The sequence below is a fragment of the Morone saxatilis genome, unplaced genomic scaffold (genome assembly GCF_004916995.1).
Source record: "Morone saxatilis isolate NCDOM2014 unplaced genomic scaffold, NCSU_SB_2.0 Contig15, whole genome shotgun sequence".
Classification (NCBI taxonomy): Eukaryota; Metazoa; Chordata; class Actinopteri; family Moronidae; genus Morone; species Morone saxatilis.
In genome coordinates, this window is record NW_023339707.1 from 20635636 (window position 1) to 20652630 (window position 16995).

Below are 16995 nucleotides of genomic sequence, written 5' to 3' on the forward strand. Positions count from 1 at the left end.
GTCACAAGCTGACATTGTGTTATTGGATCACAATCCAAAAGGCTGGGAACTTCTCTTCCTGATATTTTGTGCATATTCACATTATACCTGCAGCTATCTTCACCTTGGTGATGATGAAAGAATCAAGTATTATGATTTAACTTAAAAAACCCAAATATTGATAATGTGAGGAAATTTTATCGTTGGTGCTTTTAAGAGATAGCCTACTTATACACAAGAAATTGTTGAACAAGACAGGATCATTCCTATGATCCCAGTTCTAAGGGTAGGATTAGGGAACAAAGATAGATATAACAATAATACTAACAATACCACACAAGCAGGGCTTTGGGCTTAATGCTAACGTCAGTATGCTAACATGGTCACAGTGACAATGCTAACATGGTGATGTTAAGCAGGTATAATGTTTACCATGTTCGTAGTTTGCTAATTAATTATCACTAAATCCAAACTACAGCTGAGGTTGATGTTATAGTTCCACAGGTATTTGGTCTTGAAAGTATTGGTGAACCAGCCAACCAACCAAATGGCCGACATTACCATCCATAAAGCCACACCTAGCATGGCCAAAAACATCATCATCAACGTGATTATCATGATTGATGGCCAAACAGGGAAAGGAAATGATTATTTTATTCAAAGCAAGAACACACTGAAAAGGTCAAATATTGAATGTTAAAGCCTTTAAGACCATAAAAAGCCACCATTTAATCTTTAATCTTCACAATGTTAAAACAAACCCTTATTTAACAACTCAGTATTATACTAACAATATTATAAATATGAATGCAACAGTACATTTTTACACATCTTTTAGTCATTGATGTAGGGGGAACCCTGTGCAGATCTCAAACACGATCTCACACACTGACTAACACACTCCTACACTGTAGGTTTGACCACCCTACTACATGAAGCTCTTGTTATTAGTATTTCCATTTTTCTTTTGTTTCAAATACATTGTGTGAAAAAAAAACCAAAGACCACTGACAGTTACAGTAGTTTATTCTGTATGTGCGTTAAATAAATTATATGAATTTGCAACCAGCATGAACGGAATACACACACAGATAAGTACAAACACGTATTTAAAAACACACTTGTTTGTCTTTTGCAACGATCAATTTGATATGCCTACCGACTGAGTTCAATGTCATGCACATGGTCTCAAAATGCAAACAGGCAATTGCAGAACTGACAGCGAACAAGGCGGTTTTTACTACACTTGATTACACTGCTTGAATAACAGTTACATAAATAGTGAACTAGATCTATGCCAGAGGGACTGTCAGTGTTGGATCTGGTTTCTCTGAAAGATTACGTTGCATCCTCTTCACATAAATTCAGTCATATCCGAACAAGTCAGAGGTAAGCCATGACACATGCATGGGAGTAGTGCTCTTTCTTCCTTTGTTGAAAAGCAATTTCTCAGCTGCAGCTGTAGGAGTACTGACACACACACGCGCACACGCACACACACACACAACCCATCCCCCCACCCCTTGAATTTCTAAGACATCCCTACCACCTACACAACATGGTGTTCTATCTGATTGCACTTGAGTATCATTAAATTAAACGTTTAACGCAGCCTGTTACATTCCAGTGAAAATCTACAGACTTGTTATTGGACGGTTAAGGAGCGGCAGGCCTTTTGTATGCACTAGATGTTAGCATTTTATTGATGGATCAGTCACTTTTGCTCCCGCCTCCAGATGATGACCATGCCAGTGGAATCGGCAGATGCCAGTAAACTCTCGTCACAGTTGAAGCTGACGTCCAGCACTGGTCCCCCGTGACCCTGTAACTTGTTCACTATCGCCTTGGTGTTGCGTTCGACGTCAAAGAAGTAGACACAGGCATCCTCACTGCCAGTCACTGTGTCAGAGGGATAATCAGAAGATTAGGAAGTTAAATGGCGAATAGAAATTAAAACACTTCATTCTGGACTTCTTCAGTTTGTCAGTTCCTTTTTGAATAATCCACGTTGCAAAATATCCGTTGTTTTTGTGACAGTGAAATGACAACACATCCTTAACTGAGGATATTCTTGAGGATATTTTTATGAGTGAGAAACACGCAAACCTGATAATTAAAACACTGGCAACCCTCGAATGAAATTAACAGTTGTTAGGAAATAATTAAGGTGAGGAAAGTCAAGGTAAGGTAGAGCGGTGTCAAATATCACTGCTGTCATGTACACAACATGCTGTAAAACTGATTATATACTCAAACTATAAATTCTACAACCCTGGGCAAGATGAACGCTTTACAAAACCAATTAATTTCACTCAAAAATACATACATTCATTTCTGAAATGTTGCTATTTGGGTTTTTCTTTTTATCTAAAGAATGCTATTTCTTTCATATCTTTCTTTCTACACTAGATAGCCTGCAGCATATAATGAACCGTGGTCTAATTTTCTCTTCAAATATCACAGCAGGAACACTTGAGAGACTTCTTACCCACACAGGCCCCCTGTCTGAAAGACATGAGGGGGCAGAAGATGCTATGAACGAGCTGGGAACCATGCTGGATAGGGAAGCTTCTCTTCAGCTGTAGTGTACCATCGTTGTCCACCACCCTGCCAACGCAAAGGTGGTACAACTGATCAGATTCAGTGCCAGTGTAGTGTTTTCACATACATGTCACTCCAAAGAAGGCGGCTATAAATTGTATTTCAACACGGCAGAGATAAAACTGCCTTTTGTTAAACAGTGACTTGCCCTTACAGACTGACCTGTACAGCAGCAGCTTATTGACACAGGCGTTAACCAGCAGGGAGGGGTCTCTGGCCTCTCGGCTAATCCAGGACCGAGCAGATATGCTGCAGATGGAGCTGCCTTCACTCACCACCAGACGCTTGGCTTTGGTCAGCTTCCCTGTAGGGGAACAGCAGAGACCGGCAGAGACACATCAACCGCTTTTCCTCTTAAGCAAAGACAGCATTCAGTGCCCGATACAAAAACTAATTATAAATTTGTGGTTCAGCCACGGCACACTTTGCCCTCAGCCAAATGGAAATGTTGTGAGTTTACCTGTGGCCATGTCAAATAGGAAGGAGAAGATGCTCCCCCTGTCATCACCAGCCCAAAGGATCCTCCCCGGAGCATCAAAGGAGAGAGACAGCACGCGGCCTGTCAGCTTACTGGAGCCCCCCTTCACCTTCTTCCCAGTGGAGATGTTCACCACCTGCAGGTGGTGCTTGCTGTTTCCCACCTGCAACACAGAACTGGGAGTGAGGACCTTCATTATTTCCACAGAGCAGCACTCAGAAACTGACTGTGAAAAGCACTGGTTGTAGTTTTTAGGCTGGTGCAGTTAGACTCGTGAAACCAACGCAAGTTGTTTCTTTCTAATACTAGAACCTGTGTTATTCAACAGAAAGAATCCACTGTCATCTTGTGTTCATGGAACTATGCCCAACACAGCTCAGACACAGACTCGTCTAACCAGTTCAAACCATAAAGAAAAACATTTCTTCCTCTCATAATGTCTCTCACAATCTTGCACAATGTTGGTACTGACATTTGGTTAAACAAATATCCAACCATGTTCCATTTAATGAGGTGTAAATGGACACTGCTGTGCACAACCCTGCTTTCATTTTACATTCTGCTCTCTAATATAAGTATTTGCCATCAAAAAAAGCATAAAAACTAAATGATGAATGACGAAAACATTTACCACTTTTGTTTTGGTAACAAAAGTTGACATTCAGCTGTAAAAAATTGCAATCAATGTCTGCACACTGTAAATATGCATGAAGTAATTGGGAATGAGATGAAAGGCTATTATTGGAAAGTTGGGCCCTTTGAATGCTTTATTATTTTGTGAATATACTTCACTCACAACAATTAGACAGTGTTTTGAGCAAAAAAAGGTTGCTTGGTGATTAATTAATTTTATAGGATGTTAGAAGAGGAAATAAAAGCTGCAAAAGTCACCGTCAATAGTTTGGTGTATACCAGGACCAGAGAAGAGCAAGATGAAGACAAAAAAAGAAATGTAGGATGAACAATTTGTTTATGAAAAAACTAAAAATACAAAACAGCCAATTAGGGGATCTGGCTGTATTTTTGAAAATGTGGTTACCCATAATTAAGTACAATTCCCTTGCGAAGGTTTTTGTGCTAATAGGGAATTAGTACAAGAGAATATAAAATGATAACTTCTCAACGTCTCAAACGGGACTCACCACAGTAAGGTTGTTATTCATGGGCTGGAAGGTGCAGCAGAGCAACTCGCTGGATTCTGGATCTCTGACCTCTCGGATGCACCGTCCATCCTCCGTGTTCCAGATACGCAGAGTCCCATCTAGTGATGTCGACACAATGATGTCATTGCTCAGAGACCAAGCAAAGTCTGTGACAGGCCCTCCGTGACCTTTCAGGGTCACTTTAACACTGGGAGGAGTCGTGGACAATGTCATGATGGACAGGGTCCCATCCAGTGAGCAGCATGCAAGGAGGTGCTTGTCGTCATTGGCAAACTGCAGCCGTGGAACTAAAAGAACAAGGAGGGAAAGATAAGAGTGAAATAAATGTTGAATCTTAAGTTATTTGAATGGATTATCATAAATTAAAAGTCTTCACCTACCAGCAGAGTCTACATGTTGGTCAAATATGTGGTGCATGCCAGCAAAAGCATAATTTTCACTCAAAGTTGTGTCTCCTGCCATGGCACGACTGGCCTCTGCCACTGAGGTGGGCACCAAACTGCCCGGAGGCCTGCGGCCAGAAATAAAAACCGCCATGTAAGCATAGAATCAATACAACACACCTCACAACCCTTGCCTACAGCTGACAACTCAATATGAGAGATCTGATCATTACTCAATGCAACCAAACTAGAATTACAGCCAGTAAATCCAACTAAACGCAATAGCTCAAAGGAGAACTAAATCAAAGAGAATTCAATTGCTCAAGGCGATGAGACAAGATGCTGGATGTAAGATGAGGATCTGTGTGTGGCATTCTTCTGGGTACCTCTCATCATAGACGGCTCTGTTCATCTGGGCCTGTAGCTGGTATGAGCCTCTGCTGACGGACCGGCGGTGACCACGAGCCCCTTGGGCGCGGGGGTCCTCCTCGAAGTCCTGCCCGAGAGGAGAGGAGAGGGGAGGAGAGGAGAGGGGGTTGGGGGGAGCCGTAGGGGAGACAGAACCTCGTAGGAGTGAGTGCAAGTAGATACAGGACGCGTGACCACAAGTAATCATAAAACAACCATCAATAATTCTTGAAAACTTATTGAAATTACCATGCATATTTAAGTTAATAAATGGGCAATGCCAGCCATTTCAACCAAGCTGCTCAGCTTAATATGCATGGGCAATTAAAGTGTTGTTTGGCTATGCTGCTGATTGATTTAGCCATCCAGATGGCTCTCATATGTTGTATCCTATATTTTCATTCCAACTCTCAGATATTTTTATCTCTCCTCTTCCAAATTAGTACACACACCCCCTCCTATTCTTCCTCTCCTACTTTCCCTGCCCTTTCTGTTTCTTTGGGTCTGACCTCCATGCGGTCCAGTGTGGTGCGGGAGCTGCGCACACTGCTGGCCCTGAAGCTGCTCTGCTCAGACAGGGGCCCGTAGCGCAGGGCCAGCAGCTGACTGCGCAGCCTCAGGTACTGCCTGCGCAGCCCCGGCTCAAAGCCACACTTGGCGTTCTCTCTGAGCAGCTGGCTGCGTCGGCGGATGTACTGAGTTCGGAACTGTGGGAACGTAGGCGTGCGGTAAGCATTGTACCTGGGTAGGGGGGAAAGAAGTGACACAGCACACACAATAACTCACGACTGATCCATAAGCAATTACACGTCTGAATAGCTTCTTCATCAGTTTAGACTATTAAAGCCCCGCTGCATGATTGAGTCTCACCTTGCGTCCACTGCCAAAACCTGCTGCCAAACTGCTGCCATTCCACAAGCGCTCTGGGTAGAGAGGAATCCACTGCCAGGGCAGATCCCTAAATGCACAACATTACACTTTAATTAACACACTTTACATATATGCACTGTTTGAGCATGTGGCTTAGCTAACATTAATGTTACATTGGATAGAAGTGACATATCACCACCCTCCTCCTCCTCCTCCCAACCACAGCACTGAATCTAGTGATGATGCAGAATCTAATAACACCACAGGGGGAAAACACCTTGTTGTTGAGCTTTTGGTATGCTTATTAAGGTTTTGACACCCGAACACAACAAAAACAAATAATGATATGAACTGAAACAGTCGTAAAGAGATAAAGAATAACTGGTTTGGGGCTTTTATTGGTTCTTCTTCGCAGCAGCACCAAGAGCAGACGAGCCGCAAAGCTAACCAACGACAGCTAGCACATTAGCAAGTTAGCCACAACATCAGACGCGATGCCCTCGCTTACAAACCAGTTTCCCATCCATTCTTCAAAATACACAGATGGTCCATCAGTTAGCAATCTTACACAGCTCATACGGCATTGCATTGTCATAATATGGCGCGGAAAACACCGAGAAACTCCTTGGAAAACGCCTCACCTTCCTTAGCTTTTCTCCATCGCTGCTCTGTCAGTCAGGTCACATGACAGGTTGTAACCAGCCCACTTTCTGATGTGTGTCTGCACGATGATTCACAGCGTTTAACATGGTTTAATGTTTGATCCAGTATGATGACCCCGACCACAGCTGATTGGATAAGGTTAAGCAAGAGACCACGACCAAAAAACAAAACAAAACAAGACAGCTTGATTTACAACATCATGGTTTCACAAGGTTTTTTAATTCAGCCACACTATAAAATGTTGCAACATTATTAATTTATTCTGTTTACCGTCCTCCCACTGCCCTACATAGCCTATACACCAGCACAATGTAATAACAATGGTACTGCTTGTATTTGCATATTTGGAGTGGTGCCTTCAGGGACCGCAGGGGTCCTCTAGGGGCAAAAATAATCAATTGGTTAATATCAGCAATATTTTACTAGCCCCCCTGTGGAAGTACACACAATAAAGCAAACAGAGTATTACAATTATGAGCCTCACTTAATGATCCCTGCCACAATCTTCCACTCCTACAGTGCTGACACTGAAGACTGCTTTAGTGTAATCATAAAAATATTCTTATTTAGTAGGACAAAATCTAACATGGCTAATCAACATGAAGGGAATGTATCCCTGGTCTAGTAGTTTATTTAAAAACCCCTCTGTCATGTTGCTGGTAACATGATGAAAATTCTTTCTTGTCATGGACAATAGGTGAACACACAGTTCCAGTGGCCTCACAATAGCAGAATTACAAGGTCAGCTCTGAGGTTTCGCCTGGCTCAGCAAAGACCTGCAGAGCTGTGGGGCATGCTGCTCAGCTGACAGGGCTCTTTGCTTGTTCATGGTGCTCTTTCTCGAAGGGGCCCCGGTGACGGAGCCATTCACAAGCACGGGCCATAAATGACCGAGTTGAACACCACATTAAGCACTGCATTCTCAGACAATCAGCACTGACTCTAGAGCACAGCCAAAATGCCCGGAACAAAAGGTAAAGTAACGTAAAACAAAAATGTCTAAAAAATATTTTTTTTGTTTAATGTATCTGGATACTAGAAGAGCTGCATGTTTAATGATATGTAAAAATGTTATCACTGATTTAAAAAAGAAAGAAAATGTAGTTAAAGTGACTATTTCTATTATTTACAGGTAATAAGTCGGACAAGAAGTCAGCTACCAAGGTAGGAAAATCATTACTATACTAGTCCAAAAATCAAATTTTCTTCTCAACCTGTATTTTTTTTGCATCAGTTTATTTACCGGTATATTTACTTCAATTCCACAGCAACCTCAGAGTCCTAAAGAGCAGCCGAAGAAAGCTGATCAGAAAGGAGATGATAACAAGAAGCAAGGAGGTAAACATTTATATAAACCTACTTTTTTTCTCAGCATGTTATTTTAACCCAGTGAATCAAATCTGTGCACAGACTACATGATTTCCTAGTAGAAGAAGAAAACAAAATAATCTACAGTTCTCTGCATGGCTGATATGGGCCTTCCTGTGTTGGACACAACAAGAAGGTCGCTATCTCTGGTGCACAGTGTGGAAATGAGATGCTGTGATTGCTGTGTCCCCAGTGAAGGTATCTGTTTGTGTTTCATCCCCTCGCAGGACAGCCGAAGGGAGAGAAGCAATAACTTCCAGGCATTTGTGAAGATGGCTTTGGAGACACTGCTGGGGTCCTGCCGTCGTAAACATGGGGTCCCCCGGGGCAAACAGGGCTGAGTGCGCCACACTTTTCCCCTGAGCCTTCAGACTGGGCTGTTGTGCGGCCAGTTCCGATACAGCATCTGCTCACCTCCCACAGAGGCAGAAAGTAAACCTGATCTCCATCCATCACCATCTGTTGTTCAACCTCTGTTCCTTCCTCCCTTCTCCCCCCCCACCTTCACTCTCTAACCCTTATCTGTCCCCTTCCCCACACTGTCCGCTTTGGGTTATTGGATGCTCAGATATAAACTCCAAGTTAAACCGGACAACTGCTGAGCTAAAAAAAAAAAGAAAAAAGTTTGTCACCCCTTTCAAATCCTTCCCTAACTCACCTTCATAGACTGTCTAACAGTCCAAACACTCTTCTTGTAAATAATCATTGAAATAAACAGCTATTTCTTACAGCAGTCCACGTGTACCTGACTTCTATCCTAACATTTCGCATCTTCTCGTTCATTTCCTGTTTGGATTGTTTTTCTTTTTTCCCACATCAAATGAAACAAAGACAGCAAAATTCAGGTTTCATGTAAAATTTTATAAAAATATCACAGGTGTATCAGTGCCTTCACATTTACAGGGAGAAAAGTTGGCTTAAAGTAAATATCAGAATAATATTTAAAATACTGTACTTGTTGGAGTGAGTGGTACTAGGTCTGCGGAGACTGAGCACTTGTTCTCAGGCATGAACGAACATTCAGGCTCTAATCTAAAACACTACATCTTAGTCAAGAAGCAAATCCTTTGACGCTCTAGATTTAAGAAATAGACAAAATGTGAACACAATCTTTTACAGATGCTCTTTTGATTCTTTCACCAGGTAACCGTCAATGACATAAATGCATCATTAAAAGCAGCAGTGTAGTAAAAATCTGTAAGGATAAATATTTCAATAGTGTACTGTATGATTTCATCTAATATGAAATTGGAAGAGAAGTTTAAACATTTTTCCATACAGTAACACATGTGGAATACCCTGAATCTAAACTTTCAATACTGAAGAGTGTTTCAAATGTTCACAAATACTAACAAGACTTTTTTTTTTTTTTAAAAAGGAAAAATAATTAAATTTAAAAGAAATTATCGAAAATAACAAAACAAAATACAAACACCATTAGGAAATTTCACCACAAAGATGAATTCAAAGACTTTCTGATTAAGTAATTTTTTTTATCTAAAATTCACAAAAAGGGAAATAATTAGTGGTGACAGTATAATTGCTGCCTCTCAACTATAACCTGTGCTCTTTTCTTTCAGAGGTAAACTCTTTGTTGTTTTACACATGCTCAGGAGACAAACTCTGATAAAGGAGAAGTTAAATGATTTATCTTTATCTTTTTTTCTTATTGCCAACAAATGGCATGAAAAGACCAAAACCAGCTATGAATTGATTCTATTCACTAGGGTCGAGCAAGTACTCAGCTGAAACAAGCCTCTTTTACAATAAGTAAAATATACATACATATACACATTATAAATATACTAACTTTTTTTAAAACGTCCTCTGTAAATAGTTCTCTTACTCTTGTGATCAAAAACATTGCTCTGAAGCTCAATTCTGAGACTGTTCTGTAAATAGTTTTCTAATAAATACAGCAACTTTTAATAAACCCTCATCCATTTCAGGCTTAAATTAACACCCCATTTCGAGTTCAGATATGAATACAGATAATTTAGTTGGTTGAACAGATACAGATAATGGTGTACTCACTCATCCCTACTATTAACAGCTGTTGTCTCTGTTTGATGTAGCCTGGTAAATGTTATTTTTCTGTGTCATAGACATCCATTGTTGTAAAAAATGTGTCAGTGACAACAAATGCATTTACTCGTTTGAGAAATGTTTGCTGAAACTGCAGCGCCTGGCTGTTTCAGAAAAGTATTCAGCCTTTTAAAAAATTCAAACACATACAATGGGTTTGGCTGAGAGCCCCAAGACAAGCTGGGAAGTCAGAAACTACTGGGACAGTCTGACGCATGATTAGTTTTGGTATTTTTATGGGATTTGTTGAAAATAAGAAAGCCAAAGACCATCACAAGCTTTATCCTTCAAACCTACAAATACGATTGTAAAACACTTGAGGCAAGGGGAAACCACATCTGGAGGACATCTGCCGCAGTCGACGCTGAAACCTAGATAATGGGCTCTATCATGTGTCCACAGAAAGGAGCAGCCGATCTCCTCCATGCTGATAGGTATTGATTGTGACTCGCAGTGAGACATCGGTAACTGCTGTCACAACATGAGGCCTTGACAACTGCGGCTCAGATAAAAAGGATACGATAAGGAGACAAGGAGGGAGGAGCGGGCTATCATTTCATGGATATCAAAACTAGTCCCTCAGCAGGTTAGAATAATAGATTACCCAGCCAACATGCGGCGCAACCTGAACACTGCGTGTTGGTTTGTTGTTGTATACAGGTTGATTCAGTTCTCTTCGGTCTGATGCAGAATAAAGTCACAGTGCAGAAGTGGAGAACCAGCCTTACAAATCTAATTATTGCTTCCTTTACCTTCTCTGTTTCTCTCTCCTATTATTAGAGAATGAGGCGGTACAATATCCAGCATCCAAATGTGACCCAGTGGCTTGTCCAGCTCAGCTCGGACCACTTCTGAATGGTATGATGGGTAATATCGTCCTGTAGGGGGCAATACATACTATGTAAGCTCAATGGGGCAATGCATATACACACACCTTTACTTATTTATACCTTTCATAAAAATAAAAAAATGCATACAAAAAATGGGATGAATCGTTCATTAGTTTTTACTTTCTGAACAGATTTAAAACTACTTGCACGAAAAGATAATTATGACTTATCTCCTTTGAGCTATAAATACTGCAGTGAAGATTACATTCCTATACAGTATTTGTCACAAAAACTATGTGACATATGAACATGTGAAATGTGAAGTACATTTTACGAGTACAGGGTGTACTTTTACGTTGGTCTGTTCTGTACACTTGACATCCATTGCATGTATGTCAGTCCTGGAAGAGGGAGCCCTCCTCTGTTGCTCTTTTTGAGGTTTCTTTCTAATTTCTTCAGTTTGTCGGGGAAAAAACAAAATGTAGGGGTTTAAGGATGGAGGGTGTCGTCTGTTGTACAGATTGTAAATACCCTTGAGGCTAATTTGTGATACTGTGCTATATAAAAATTACTTGACTTGTATAATATAGTTGCCTATACTCTTCTAAACATGTTGTGACCTTACCTCATCCTCCTCCATGTAGTCCACGCTGGAGTTGAACACAGACCCCAGGTACGTGAGGTGGAGTATTGCCAATGCGCTGAACGCTATGTTAATCATATACACCCATAGTGCCTGCAGAGGGAGAGACAAGGCATCATGTAAGAATAAGGCACTTAAATCAATATTTCAGACACTTTTATCCATATCTTTTTCATTATAATATGCATTAGTTTTTCTCTTAAACATCCTGAAAACCTATTCTTTCAGCTCCTTACATAGTCTTCATGAAGCGGATTAGCTGAGTGTTTGACTAAAGAAAACCTAAAGAAAATACCTTCTTCTACTAAACTGATTGTTGCACATTTAGTAATGTATATTTAATGCTATGGAGAAATACTTAAGATTTGAAACCACATTTTCAGGGGCTTTAACGTATCATTGCCTAAAATATGATGGGAACAATGAGCACTATCTCGCAGTCCATGCAGGCTGCTTCTTCTTGGCATAAATCATTATTCGCCCTCCCCACTGCTCTTGATGTGTGTAACCAATATAACATAAGGGATTTTTGCTGGGCGCACTGCCAGTAAACTCCCAAAATATATCAATTGACAGCACAAGGCGGACCATGGGGGCTGCTGTATTTTAACTGCCGCAGATACGTTCTTTTACAGCATTCAAACATTTGGTCTACACTGCTTTAGTAATTCATTAGGTAAATCTTTTTAATTATTGTACTATGTCTTGTGTTTTCTAATATGATAGTCACTTTGCCTGCTGAGGTTTATTATGATTCTTATTACAGGTTAAATCAAAGGGAGAAATTAAAAGGGGTTTAGTTTTCATATTTTTAAATACATGCAGAGTAAAAATAGAGAACACATTTTTTTCTGAATGCTAACTAGGCCAGAAGATCTACTAGGTAGGCCCCCTTTGAGCACCTCCTGCTCTGAAAGGAAGTGCCAGCAATGCCAGTGCAATGACCATTTGCACAGATAAAATAGTTGGAAGAAAACCAGAATATGTACTATACATGTACAAAACACCACAGGCCTGTGATCGGAATATAGATTTCTATTTGTGCAGCACAAAGCATTAGTTAAACATGTATGAACATTTAAAAGGCAGGAAAAAAATAAATGAACAGGAATTAAAATAAAAACATAAACTTAAAAATATTCAACTGTAAAAAAAAATTGGTATAGGTTACATAGGGGCTGCATTATGGCTTCTCTTAAAATAATAATTTTAACATTTTGGGAAATACGTGGGAAGATTAATACAAATCATATGTCTGTACTTCAAATATGAAGCTGGAGCCATGATATTGTTAGCATACCTTAGCATAAAGACTGAAAGCAGGGGGAAACAGCTAGCCTGACTCTGTCCAACGATAAAAAAAAGGGCTACCAGTCAAAACACTCCAGGAAGTCACTGTGTCTTGCTAAGAGATAGTCCAGCACATGATGCCCTGTAAAACCACTACGACTAGGCTGTTTCCCCCTAAGCTAATGGTCTCCTGGCTCTAGCTTCATATTCAGTATACATATTTAGACGAGAGTATTCACCTTCCCATGTAACTCTCAGCAAGAAAACAAATAAGCATATTTTTCAATATGTTTGAATGCTTTATAAGTATTACTTTAATATTCCCACTGCTGATCTTAAATGATAATAAAGGCACTTCTCTTTTTAAAAAAAAGGAGAAGAGAGAGAATGGTGCATATTACCTTTTTATTCTTGTGAGTGCAGTTGGGCTGACATTTCTTTGACAGAACACAGGCATTAAAAATGGCTGCAAGCCTCTTCCGCAACACTGAAACACAAAACAAGACCAAAGCACTAAAATGAAACCACAGAAAAGAGTTCCTTTCTAACCATAAGAGGTAAATTACAAGCACTGCAGTCAACAGAAACAGTATGTTATAGCGGGTGCAATTAACCATTACTGCAGAGCTAAGCAACTTCTCTAAATGGAAAGGTTCTAATGTGGAAAAGAGACAACATTAGGCAGACTCTCACCGTGCTCAATGTAGGTGATAAACCCAAGAGATATTAGTACTGCACCCAGATGAAAACTCAAACCCTACCAGACACAAAAGTTAGAATAAAAAAAATCCACTTGTTTAAACAAATACACATCGGTGCAAAGTATGAGGTAAAATGGCTTCTATAAAACTTCCACATAGTACTCACATGCAGAAGGGCGCTGGCTGTATATGTTACCATGACGGCAGAGAACGTCCCAAATTTGAGAGCACTCTTAAAAACATCTGTGGGATGAGAGTGTCTGTTTAAATGAGCCATTATCGTGCCGTTCATAATGAGCATGAAAAACCAAAAACAGCTGCTGCCATCAAGCAATCACTGTTAACATTATAACTCACAGGTGTGCAGAAAGCAAGACATGGGCAGATTCCACGAGGTTACCACCTCCACCATCGACCGGGGAAACTCTATATTCAGTGGCTTGGATACAGTCATGTCCCTACAGAATAAAAAGTAAATGGGGGGGGGGGCTGTTTACAAAATGTGAATAAAGAGAAACACACTTGTTAATACTGCACATGCAATTCTGACCATTTGAGGTTGTCTTTCTCTTCCGTGAAGCCTGCCCCGGCCAGAGTAGTAGTAGTCTCGCTCAAATAACCGACAAAATAATTGCTGAAGTGGAAAGACATTGTGTTCTCATATGCCAGCAACCACCTAATGCAATGACATTAAAGGAGAAAGACACAGACAGATATTACATTCTAATTTTAGCTTAAAACATAAAGAACATAATGAATTAATAATTATACAACACTAAAAGACGTACTTTGCCGGTGTACCTCTGAAGAAATAGAATAAAGAGAGAGAGTGAAGAAGTTAATGTTAGTGATACATTAAATTCATATAAAAGTTTTATTGACTTGCCATGTGATGAACTATGTCTCTTTTGAAGATGGTGAAACAGTTGTTGTAAATGAGAGGGTGAGATGGGTGTCCTGACACAGAAAGGGGGAATGATGTGGACACATGCGTGCAGGTAAAGGTGAGAAAATGCATTAAAGAATACGAGGGCCAATATATGGAGGGCATGCCTACAGTGTTGAGTATGTCCAAGGTGGACAAATGATTACCTGATCTTCCTCCTCTTTTTGCTGTAAACAAAGCAGGTAATAGGTGAGGTTTAAACCATAAACAATCCAAGCCAGAGGATAAACAGGGATTTTGATTTGTTTACGTATCTCTGTGTTCCACTCACCTTCGTAGTAGCTTGTCTCCATATACCGGTATGAAGTAAGGGAAGAGGTAGGGTGCCACACAGTTGGAAATAACAAGGCAGACCTGGCTCTTCACCCAGCTAACAGATACTTTTAAAAGCCACGAAAAGCTCTGAGGAAGAAAAGAGCCAAAGATTTGAACAGTTAACGGCTCGTCTCAGGATAAACCTTTTAAATAATCCTCACCCGCAACTTCTTCAATACTTAAGAGATACCGTATCACACTAACCAGCTTACGTCCTTCTAAAGCTTCTTTGTAGCTGTTGAAGCTGATCCAGGGACCAAAGATGACTGTGCCCACAAAGTAAATATAGCCCATGAACTCAATGGGTGAGGGTACACTGGTCACCACACCTCTGTCCAAATCGAAGGCCAGAGAGATGGCTTTCATGGCAACCACCATCTGTGAACCTGGACAACAGCAGCAGCACTTAAATGGTCACTAGATTCCAACATAAGAGGATAATCAATGCTAAATATAAAGGTAAACCTAAAATAATCACATTTATTGCTTTTATCTAGCAGAAATGTGTCAAATGTTGCTGCTGAAAGAAAAGATGCCTGGCCTACCCCTCATTTTGTGCCAGTTGGTGGTGTCCATCATGTGCAGCTCTCTGATAAAATGGGATAAGAATAGTTTCAGTTTTGATGTAGTTCTCGCTGCAAACGCAACTTCACTGCAACAACTGACTTTGAGAAGTGTTCACTTGAAACCCAGACTTGACAGGTGTCGGAGGAGGACTCTCTTACCCCAGCAGCAGGTAGATGAGCACAGTGATGGAGAGGAAGGTGCCTCGGATGGTAGAGTGGCGGCACAGGAAGAGGAAGAGGTAGCAGAGAAGGCTGAGAAGGACCACCCAGATCATATGAAGCTCAAAGAACAGGTAGAGAGTGTAGAAACCTCCCGCTACTGTGCCCAAGTGTTTCACAAAGGAGGGGAGGCCTGACATATAGCGAGAAACAGAAATAAAGTACAGCACAGGTGATTATGATGACGCAAGCTATATGTAGGGACGAATAACACTGAGTGCGCACAAAATAACTGGACTCTCACCCAACATCCAGAGAAGCCGACACAGCAGGCAGATAACCAGCAGCTGCCATACCTGCTCCAGGCCCTGCTGAGCTGTAGGCAGCAGGCAGCCATGAGCAAGCTCCTGGAAAAACTTCTGCCGGCTGAATGCTCCCATCACTAGACTTAAAAAGCAGAGGGAAGCCAAACTCTGCATTTTCACAGCAACGAAATATGGAATCTGTATCACCAGTGTCAGCATGTATATATCTATATATATATAGATATATACATATATATTGGTTATAATGCATAAGTACAACATACTGTATGTGTGCTGCACTTAAGCACACAGGCAAGCATAGACTGCATCACTGTCAACATACTTCAAACTTCAAATCCCAGCATGCACAGCACCTCACTACAAATCTGTGCAAATCCATGCAATAGCTGTTAGAGTTTCAGTGCTGATAATTAAATATCTTATTGCTAAATTTGCAGTCATCTAAATACACAACAATACACATGTTAATTCAGTAACAAATGCATCAAACCGGATCCATGGGAATGATGATGATGTGACACTATGAAATCTCAGGATGTGAGAAGGCATGAAGACCCCAGCACAATAAAATAACCTTCAACGTTGGTGTATTGAAGACTTATGTACAAGACAGGGTGAAGAATAGTAGTGAAGAGACACTATCCTGCAAAGGCATGCTCTCTCCGCAATGCAGTCGACCAAAAGGGGGGATGAGTTGACTCACAGCTGCCTTCCTACAACCGCTGCATTAAGAGTACAGCCTGTTCAGCTCCGTACCAAAGCATCTTCAGATTCATGCGGGAACTCCGGTACAGGTCGCTAACCTTGCTTCACCTAGCCAGAGGGATTTTATGAACGTACTTGAGAGCTGCCCCCCCCCCACCCCAATCAAAGCACACGGCCCCCCAATAAGAGCCCCATGCAGGAACGCTAGAACTGGAGCGCCCGCGGCATGTCAGTTTGTTTTCCGGGGGGGTAAAACTTACCCTGTCAGAGCAGCAGCTGGAGCTTCCTCCCCGTGTTTCCACCCAGCTGCTTCCCCGTCCCGTTTACAGTCACAGTTGCGCCGCCGCTGTGCTTTTAAGCAAACTCGGTCCAGATGCTGCTTATCTGGATGACTCCCATTGTCACAGCATCAGCACCACTTGCCTGTCACCGAAGCAGCCAGGCGAGAGACACATCAACCAATCTGCGGCTCGGGGTCCGGACACGTCGGCCAATCGCTGCAGTCGTTATGATGTA

The 16995-nt window shown here is 41.2% G+C and overlaps 2 protein-coding genes across 5 annotated transcripts; both read right to left on the reverse strand.

Annotated features, from left to right (window-relative positions):
* Positions 1 to 987: 987 nt before the first annotated feature.
* Positions 988 to 6631, reverse strand: wdr13 (WD repeat domain 13). Its single transcript, XM_035656875.1, has 10 exons — positions 6524 to 6631; positions 5883 to 5970; positions 5522 to 5753; positions 4991 to 5100; positions 4602 to 4732; positions 4201 to 4508; positions 3041 to 3221; positions 2743 to 2884; positions 2468 to 2586; positions 988 to 1878 (listed from the first exon to the last, which is right to left on the reverse strand). The coding sequence occupies exons 2-10, from the start codon at positions 5921 to 5923 to the stop codon at positions 1694 to 1696; spliced, it is 1449 nt and encodes a 482-aa protein (XP_035512768.1). The 5' UTR covers positions 5924 to 5970; positions 6524 to 6631; the 3' UTR covers positions 988 to 1693.
* Positions 6632 to 8753: 2122 nt separating this feature from the next.
* LOC118324496 (protein-serine O-palmitoleoyltransferase porcupine-like) lies at positions 8754 to 15888 on the reverse strand. Of its 4 annotated transcripts, XM_035656864.1 has the most exons (14): positions 15753 to 15888; positions 15449 to 15641; positions 15269 to 15312; positions 14928 to 15109; positions 14680 to 14810; positions 14555 to 14575; positions 14251 to 14265; positions 14013 to 14138; positions 13820 to 13920; positions 13629 to 13705; positions 13455 to 13518; positions 13163 to 13248; positions 11454 to 11564; positions 8754 to 10876 (listed from the first exon to the last, which is right to left on the reverse strand). In XM_035656864.1, exons 1-14 carry the CDS (start codon positions 15886 to 15888, stop codon positions 10775 to 10777), a joined length of 1389 nt encoding a protein of 462 aa, XP_035512757.1. In that variant the 3' UTR covers positions 8754 to 10774. The 4 variants fall into 4 exon arrangements, with proteins under 4 accessions (XP_035512757.1, XP_035512759.1, XP_035512758.1 ...); XM_035656866.1 differs by lacking the exon at positions 14555 to 14575; XM_035656865.1 differs by lacking the exon at positions 14251 to 14265.
* Between the last annotated feature and the right edge of the window lie 1107 nt (positions 15889 to 16995).